Consider the following 9649-nt stretch of genomic DNA (forward strand, 5'->3'; position numbering starts at 1 on the left):
ACATCTCATCAGTGATGTCAAGCCAGAGCTAGTGTTTGTTTATCACTCACTTGATTTGTTGTCTGATTGTTCTGTTGTTCTGTTTTACAGGAAGCTTCGTGCAGAAGGCCTGTGAACGAGATCAAGAAAAAGGGACGTGTCTTCCCTGCGAGCACGGACAGACTTACACGGAGCATTCCAATGGGATGAACCGCTGTCTGCCCTGCACACACTGCCGCTCAGGTACAACCTCCATTTTACCTTTCTGAATATGTCACTGAAAACAGTTATACATATACGCAGTCTTTTGTTGGGGTTGAGAGTTTGAGAACAGTTCTATTACCAAGGATGGTTTGTTTGTTAGCAAACTAGATATTTGAACTTTTTAACAGCATCAAATTATAACTTAGTTGACAGAAAGCACAGCAATGTGAATCTGAGATTTATGTGACTCATCTTTTATACTTAAACACTGTATATCCCAAGTGCATGTGAGTATGTGTGCAAAATTGTGTTTAAATATTAGCTGCATTTTCCATTAGCCTGAGAAGCTTTTACTCCACGTGTCAGACTCGAGGCCCACAGGCCAAATCCCCATTGCATTATGTTATGCAGTCCACCAGAGCTCCTCGTGTGTATGGCTGTCTTAAGGTCTGTACTAATGTGTAATGGATAGGTTAAAAGCAGTTTGGCAAATAGTGTGTGTGTGTGTGTGTGTGTGCGTATATATAAGAAATTCAGGGCAGGTACAAAAACTCACAATTTGACTTCTCTAATTCCAATTCTAATCAGGTGTACACTTAGCATAAACTATATTTCTATTTTGAGGCATACTGTATCCAACATTTTATGAGTAACAATATTCTTATGTTGCTTGATATTAATATTTAGAAATTTATTTTTATTTTATTTTAATGAGAAAAAGGTCTGTTGCAGTCCGTTCAAATTCATTTCTGGTTAAAGCATCATCAGTACTAGACTGTCTTATGAATGTTAATTTGGTGCAGCCCACAACTTAGACTGTTTTTTTAAATTGTGGCTCTTTTGTTCTTTGTGTGAAATGAAAAAAAAAAGTTTAAAAACAAGCAAAGAAAAAAAAAACGGTTTAAATTTGATAAATTAAACCAGGAAAAAGTTCCCTTTTCAAAACAAACAAAAAAATAAACAATGAAGACGTGTTTTGTTCTGCTGGCATTGAACAACAGCTGTGTCATATCAGGGTGCCATCAGTCCCAGTTGTGTAACAAAAAGAAACCGTGCTGCCTATTTAAGACGACATAAAAGTCCAGTCCTGTATAATACAGTTTGTCAACCAAAGATTGTTTTAGAAAGTAAACATCTTTTGTCTGCGCCCCCTGTTCCACAGACAAGACTCATGAAAAAGTGATCTTATGATGTTACATGAGGTTGCAGGGCGTGTCTTTGTTGGCCTTTTTTTTCTTCTTCTTCTTCTTCTGCACGCTGAATGTGAACATGTTACCTGTCTCCAGAGATTTGCGTGTGCGTCTGTCCTACCTGGGTGAACTGGGTGTGGCTGCGTCTCATTGTCTCCCACACTGGCTGTCTTTGTGTCCAATGAAAGGCTGGAGCCACAGAATAGAGACTAGTGTTACATAGGATGTGTTTTGTGCTCTTTCGCTGTGGTTTTTAAAACAGAGCTTTGTGTGTGTTCTGCTCCAGTTAAAACTCATTTACAGCGTCAGGTTGTTGAAGCAGACGTACAAACTAAGAAACAATCAAGTACATTTTCTAAAAAGTACAAAATCAAGTCAGAAAATCAATATTTTTGCCACACTAAACGGAACTGAGTGGACTGTACATGTAGGCCAGAGAAGTAAAGCTCTGTCTCTGAAGTATAATGCACTACAGTAACATGGTAACGTGGACATTGAATACATTTATAACACACTGGGAAAATAAATGGCCCTTGGAATGTGACAGAACTAGGGAAATGTAATAAAATAGATTACCTAACAACTTTATAATCACATTATCACCAGGTAATGCGTTGCAGTGACATTGCAGCATTCTCAACTCCCCCTCGTCACCCAATTTGTAATCATTGTTATTGTTACTAGTATAATGTTAGTAGTTCTCAAGCATTTAAGACTGTGTACTACCCATAAAAATATGTGGCTCTTCAAGTACCACCATAATTAGCGTTAAAATACCGCAGCACAGAGCTGTCCTTTTCAGCTAAGCACAGGATATGAATAAGATTAATACAAGCATGACGACACACATACTCACAGCAACAGCTGTGCTGGTAAAAAAAAAAAAGTCAGGTACTACTAGTGGTATGAGTAGTAGTCAGGCCATAGTTTGAGAACCACTGACCTCTGTTACAGATGCTCTGCTACGTCTAGTTGTAGTAAACCCTGAGTAACAATATAAATGAATCGCTGTAGGTTTGATCAGTGTGGATTTAAAACAGACAACGGACTGTTATTTATGTGCATGGCGGTGTGAATGAAGGTGTAACACTGGAGTAACACTGGCTGTTAGTGTAGCCCCAGGCCTTCCAGGATGTAGGAAGTAATCCTAGTATCGATCCTGGAGGGCTTCCTCGTGACAGCCTCGCCGGTGTTTAATTTATATTGCAGTACTACTTTTGCATACGTTATACACAGAAGAAAAAAAGTGTAGCCAGCTTCGTCGTGCCACTTTTTCCTACGTTCTGCTTTGCAGAAATGTGCTGACTGCAGACTCTTTCATAAAATTACTGTGAATTGAATACAACAGAGTATAACAGAATCTAAAGCCTCCATTATAATAGTGGTACAAAAGAGCACAATGAAATTAGGCGTGCCACACCTGTGCCACGCATCAGGCTTGAAGAAGAGCTGTCACTTTTTTTATGTGGAATCGGAATATCTGTTCAAACTCAGTCGGGATCAGATTCTAGGATTAAAACCCTTTCAAGTACAGTAATGATTCACAATGTGTGAGGGTTTTTTATCAGATGAGCAGCAGGTGTTCTGGGCTCATCTTGCATTGGACCCACTGTGAATGGCCTCAGAGCCCATTACTACAGGAAGACATGTTTTATTTGCTGTGACAAAGGATGTAAAAAAAACACACACACACACTACACCAATATGTTTTTATTGAAAATGTGGTAAAACAGTGTGTTCAAAAATGAATGCTTGAGTGGATATCGACACAAACGTATTAAGTTCTGACAGACCCCCCAAAAAAGACCAACCCGCAGACAGTTCTGACAGAGAGCAGAGAGATGATTCTACATCTAGACTATGACTTTTCAGGGGTTACCTAAATAATCATCACATAATGAAGTAGTCGTTACAGTTCTACAGCAGGGTTTTACAGATGTAGAGCGAGACACAGGTCGTCTCTTTTCCCACCCACTTTGATTGAGTTGAAAGGATCTGGTGGGATCAAGCAGGAAGTTTGCAGTAAAAGCTGTTCATATTCTGTTTATCTAAACGGGCCCCACCCTCTCCACCCCCGACATTCAAAGTTTATTCAAAGCACCTGCTCATTTAACACAATCAAGAAACAATGTGTGCTACTCAAACAGCAGCTTGCTTCCTGTTTGCTGGATATTGATTTGTGACCATTTGTTTCCTGTTGTTTTCTTTTGTTTTCATTGGTTTTACACCAATTTGCAGAATTTGTAACTTTTTGTTTGTTTGTTTGTTTGTTTTTTCCTTAACCTTTTTTGGCAGATATTTGGTATGAGGTCTGAGATGCTAGTGCTAACCAAGGGTGTGGTCACATTCACTAGTTATTTTCGTATATTGGTGTATTGTACTGCACTAATTACGTTTTAGTGGTGAAATGAATGAGTATCTTGTTAGTCCCATTATATTTCTACACTCTGCAGTGGAGGCTGTGCACAGTGAGGACAGTACACTATACTGTACACATTAAAATTCCTTTCCAGACAGTACATGTACGGCTCAACAGTCACCTGACCTTAATAAAGTGTGTCGAGAGGCTAAGTGATTTAATGAGCTGTTTTTAAGAACAGTTCACATGTTTGATGGTTTGTTTGTTTTTTCTACTGTGAAAGTATGCGACACCTTCTGTAGAGTGGAGTGATGTATAATGGAAAGTATGAAGTCGGAGATGATGTGAGGGTTTATTTTTCTCTCTGAATGTTTTGGGACGTGTCATGTTGAGTTTTTAAATGAGCCCTTAAAACTTCAACTGTAATTGAACAATGACCTACTGTCAGCCACCCGTTGGAACAGTGGTCAGTGGTCAGTGGTCAGTGGTCTTGCGTTACAGCAAACGATCACCAGTTCAAACCCTGGTGGTACAGAAAACAGATGCTCTTAATGGAGTTCTTTTCCTGTACGGGTTTCCTTCACCGGACCTCAGACCGGACCAAGTTCATTGTTCACTCAAAACTGACCAACGATAAAAGTGTGAGTGTGAATGGTTGTTTGTGTGTTGACTCCTCAACTGTCCAAGTTTTAAGCTAACTGTGTCAGATTACAACTGGGACTGATGGGGGCTCCCCCTGGTGACTCGACCAGGATTAGGAGAGAGAGAGAAAAAAAATAAACAAACAATCTACTGTCAGATTATGGTAGATTTTAGTGTTTGCTGCTGACAAAACAAAGAAAATACAAAGGCTGTGTAAAACATGTGGCGTTGCGACAAGGTTTATTTCCTGGACTACATTACCCATAAATGTGTTTGCAATAGATAGACAATGCACTGCGATGACAATGACAATCGCTGCTTTATTTCAGATTTTATTTCAAGCTCAATTGTCAGGATATACTGTAATCACACTAGTGGTTCGAGTTATCAAGTTTAGTCACGCTTTGCCTCAAAACTGGTTCCAAATGTGACTAAACTGTTGCAGCCTGTTTCCTCTGGCTTTGTTAATGGGATGTCCTCAGCTGACACAGCAAGTGTAGAAAGTGGGACTGAAACATAACAGAAAACAGAAAATCTGATGGAAATTAACTGTGAAACCTCACCCACATGGACAGATGTGATGAGGGGACGGATATTTATTTTTGAAGGTTTAATATTATAAAACATGACATGAGTGTTTGTATTCTTCCACTGTATGATGGTAATAAAACTGACTCTATTTTTAGACGCACCAGAATCTTCTGATCAATCATTTAGCTTTACGATATACTCAACACATTTGCAACTGTAATGAAGCCATTAAGTCATCCAGCATGTGACTCTGGAGTCCTTGCCCTTTAACCGTGCTGAGGTTAATGAATTACATTTACTATGTCTTTATGACGTAAGCAAAGATGACAACAAACTGTCACACCTTAAGAATTTCCCCCTCCAAGTTATAAAGTGAACACTTTATTTGTAAAATTTTGGATGTTGTTTTAACAGGAGGGAAAAGTAATGCAATGGTTTCCAAACTGGGGGAAAGGACCCGACTTGTGGACACAGAGCTGACTTGCCAATTTGCACAAGCCACGATTAAAACATTCTGTTTCAGGAGTTAAATAAAAACTTCTAACTTGCTCCAAGACGACACATAGTTAGTTCGTTAACAAAGCTTGTGTTAATGATCAGAAAATGTTAAATTACTGCTCACATTTTGCTTCACGCTGAATTTCATCTCTAATTGGCACGCTTGAACCTTAGATATGATGTGAAAGGTCGCCCCGTGGAGCTGGACGCTGCCAGCTTTTAATTAACTTGGAATAAGACTCAGACCACAGTATTTGAGAACTGAAATCATTAAAAGTCTGCCCAGTTTTCCATCTCTCATTATCCAGTTGCAACAAGGCAAAAGTCAGGCAAGAAGACAAACCTGGAAACTTTTTTTATGCACAAACGTAGTGGTACTAATTAGCTGAGAAGTCGATCATGCTCTCTGTCATGTTACAAAGGCTCTTAATCACAGCTTTAATGAACGTCTTCATTAAGTGTGGTCACATTACTTGTTCATGTAAAAATAATTGCTTTTCTTCATTATGCTTTGTTCTCAGGTGCTTCTCGGCACATTAAAAAATTGATTAAGCAGGTGTCGTGGTGTGTTCCAGGGTTTGACCAGATTAGGTAAAAAAAAGTATTTAAAAAAGTTACGGCAGACATTGGAATTTTAATAAGTGTCTAATTTTAATAACTGAAACATTTCAACACATGAGATTTTACATTTTTTTCCATTTGTTTTCTGTTGTTTTTTTTGTAACTTTTTTTTGTTTTTGCAATTAACTCTTTTTTTTTGGCAGCTCTTTGGTGTAGGTCTGAGATGCTAGTGCTAATGAAGGGTGTGGTTTAACATTTTATTCTTTTTTGTTACCTTCTACCCCCATAAAAACATTGAAATTTGAGAAAGGTTTTTCAGTTTTTAACTAGATTTAAATGGAAACATGTTCAAATTAATTAATGTTTTCAAAGGAATCTTCCCTTTTATCTGAAAAGAACTAAAAAGTCAGGCCAGAAAGCTGAACATTCATGCTCTGATGTTAGTGAGTGGTTAGAACTAAATGAAGAATCATTGAATGGATTAAGTTTTTTTTTTAAATTATCTGTCTCAGAACATTTTGAGTTTGCCTTGTTTTAACTTTTCCCAGTGTGTTGTGTTTAGATATTTGCTCCTCCTCCTCGTTTCTCTTCTCTCCTGGTTCAGAATTATCTCAAGGTTTTCTTTGCTGCCTCACTGATGCCTTTCTAGCTCTGCTCGTAGCATTCTCTGTTAATGTTTTTGTTCTCCTGCGTTGTTCTTCTCATGGAGCATTACCCTGTTGATCCTACCATGGCATTGTGTTTCCACCAGGAGGTATTTGTCCTCTGTGTGGCTGAGACGATTTGCTGTGTGAATTGGAAATGTTTCTCACACATTAACAGATAGCTGTCCTGTGTTTCTGCCAAGACTCTTGTTTAGTCTCTGGTTAAACTAGATTTAGGATTCTTCGTTCTCACCCTTAGCACAGTAGTTGGCTGGAACTGAATGGAGGTTTGTCTGAAACATGTGACACACATAACAGTTATGAGGATAAATGTGGGCACTGATTTTTACAGAAGCTGTGATTCTCCCTTTAATTCCTCCGTGCTTTTCTTAAGTCTGAAAATGCATCATGTCATTAATTTGTCATAGAGTGACATCAAATTTTTATTAAATCACGAGTGCAGAGTCGTAAAAACTTAAACTTGATTTACAAATCATTTTATTAACCCTGATAGCAGGGTCACTCTGCTAATTCAATTTAGTTTATTTCATGTCTGTTTTTGTGGTTGATGTAATATTTTTAAACCTATTTTATTTATCCAACGCCTTGAAGGAATCGCTGAAACTTTTGAAAAATAAACGTCAATGTCGTCTTCAATGTCTGTTAAGTTATTTTTCTGTTGAAAAGTACTGCTAAATATTTACCTTTGCAGAGGGAGAATGTGCTTTTTTTGTCTGTCCACAAGCAAATACTTTTAAATTGATTAATTCTGATGGTTCTGAGTCATTCATGGATCCAGATTTTTTTTTTTTAAGTTGCTTACAATACAGGAAGTACTCTAATATTTGTACTTTAATATATATTTTATACTACTAGTACAAAGTGGCCCAGGGGCCAATTAAATCTTAACACTGTACAGGTTTAATTGACCTCACTCGTGGTTTGATCTGTATTCAATAATAAAATATTCCTCTTACAGTTTAACAACCTTGTCAAATAAAGTCTCTCTCTTGGAAAAATTCCACCGGCTTTCCCATGAGTGTTTGATGCTTGGTCTCTAGATGTCACTGTTGTTGTGAGGGCTTTAGTGCCACACTTTACATTGGGTTCTTGGCAATGCTTTACAAGTTAAATTTACGAGCACCTTAGTCTTGTTGCTGCAGCTAGTGTAGAGAAGAAGATGGTCTTTGTGGGCCTCTAAGTGGCGCTGGTGGCCCAAGTTTGGGCCACGGCCCTTTGGTTAAGAATTACTGCTGTAAACTATACAGAAATGAGAAATTCCTGAAAAACCATATTCACTTCAGATATGTTTTATATATATTCGTGAAATAGTGTTGGTGATTTGTTTTCCCTGGTTTCACCCCATTCTCTCCTCCTCCCACAGATGAGATTAAAACCACGTCGTGCACCACAACAACAGACACCAAGTGCGAGTGCAAGCAGGGAACCTTCTGTGTACCAGACCAGGCCTGTGAAGTCTGCAAACGTAAAGCCAAGTAAGTGCGATGGGACCTCTGTCTCCTAATGGCTTAAAAGGGGGAACTCCGACAATTTTGGGCATCAAAGTGCATTCAGCGATCTTTGGAGCTTCATGTGAGGAGAATGATGAATAACGCCTTTTGTAGCTCCGGAGGATGTGGCTGCTCGTCTGATAAATCGATAACTGCTGGCTCCTTCTGAGCGCACAAGTTAGAAAGAGAGAGGAAAATAAAATCTGAAGAGACCAAGGGACGTCGGCTTATCAGATTAAGGCCTGAAGCTGAAATGACATCAGCGTATTCATTCTGTTCACAGGTGTAAACAAGGAGAGGAGGAGGTGAGGAAGTGCACTCCATTTTCCAACACCGTGTGTCGAAAACAGGATCCATCCCCCACTGAAACATCCCCAGTACTTCCCACATCAACCCCGTCATCACCAGGAGACATTGGTAACTTCCACAGTGAACACGCAGGCTACAGTTTACAGCACAAAAGATTTTTTTTTTGTTTGTTTTTGTTGTATTTACTTATTTCATTCTGATTGTTTTCTTTCCAGTTACTCCCGTTTGTGTTTCCCTGGTCATTATTCTAATCATATCTCTTATTGTACTGGCCATCTGGTGGTTTGTGTTCAAGCAGCGGTCTTGTGGGCAATGTAAGTACACATCACATACTCATAGTTCAAGAAGAACTACTATAAAATATTCATAATGTTTGTCTGTGTTCCAAAAGGTTCAAAGAGCCAGTGTGACTCCAGTGAAATTGTAAAAATTCCAATTGTAAGTCCTTTCCTCCTTTCATGTTATATGTTATTCTTGTTACGTTTACACATAAGCTGTCCCGATACCCTGAAGTCGTCCCATATATTCAACCTTTGAGTTTCTTCCTAACAGTATGAGACCGGAGCAACGGCTGAGGAGAGACAAAATGATCAGAATGCAGGACTGGAGGGCGAGGAGACTCGTCCGGAGTCTAGACCCCTCCTGCAGGAGACCCAGGTCGGTATAACCAAGTCACCTCCCCTGGAGGACGAGGACCGAGGGCTGGGAGACAGTCTTCCCAACACAACCAGTTCATCCCAAACCAGCCTGTCAGCCCTGCCCACTGCAGTGTCCTCTGGTAACACTCCACACCAAAGCCCTAGTGCCTTTAGGCAGTCCACTGCTGATGTGGTGAGCATCACATTTAAAAATCAGTTCAATTTTGTTTTTATCCTTTTTCCGATGTCGCTTACATTTGTTCTTTCTCTGCTATCATAGGACGATCCTCTGCGACATCGCCTGGTTCCACTACTAGGTAAGATGGTAGTAATGGGAGTTAGAGTGGGCGGGAGTGGAGGGGCGGCATGTTGACGTCCACCATCCAGCACAACCTTTCATTTCATTAAGTCGATTTTCATGCCCTCTGATAAACACTCAGAGACAACTGTGACTGCTCAGGGAACCACATGCTTTGTTGCAGTTCATGTCAGTCCCCAGTCTCACAGTCTCCTCCATGTCTCACTTTATCGACTTGATGAATTGATAATCTCATGACCGTCAGGCCATGTCCTTCGGGGGCTA

At 39.5% G+C, this 9649-nt stretch overlaps 1 protein-coding gene across 1 annotated transcript in view; it reads left to right on the forward strand.

The window, feature by feature from the left end:
- Positions 1-9649, forward strand: part of tnfrsfa (tumor necrosis factor receptor superfamily, member a) — a 25508-nt gene that overhangs the window by 13717 nt on the left and 2142 nt on the right. The window contains exons 3-9 of the mRNA XM_008325716.3: positions 91-222; positions 7993-8104; positions 8403-8536; positions 8644-8742; positions 8820-8866; positions 8981-9259; positions 9347-9383. Of these exons, the coding sequence (XP_008323938.1) occupies positions 91-222; positions 7993-8104; positions 8403-8536; positions 8644-8742; positions 8820-8866; positions 8981-9259; positions 9347-9383 (840 nt within the window). The remainder of the gene's footprint in view (positions 1-90; positions 223-7992; positions 8105-8402; positions 8537-8643; positions 8743-8819; positions 8867-8980; positions 9260-9346; positions 9384-9649) is intronic.

Source organism: Cynoglossus semilaevis, chromosome 14 (genome assembly GCF_000523025.1).
Source record: "Cynoglossus semilaevis isolate Cse_v1.0 chromosome 14, Cse_v1.0, whole genome shotgun sequence".
Lineage (NCBI taxonomy): Eukaryota > Metazoa > Chordata > Actinopteri > Pleuronectiformes > Cynoglossidae > Cynoglossus > Cynoglossus semilaevis.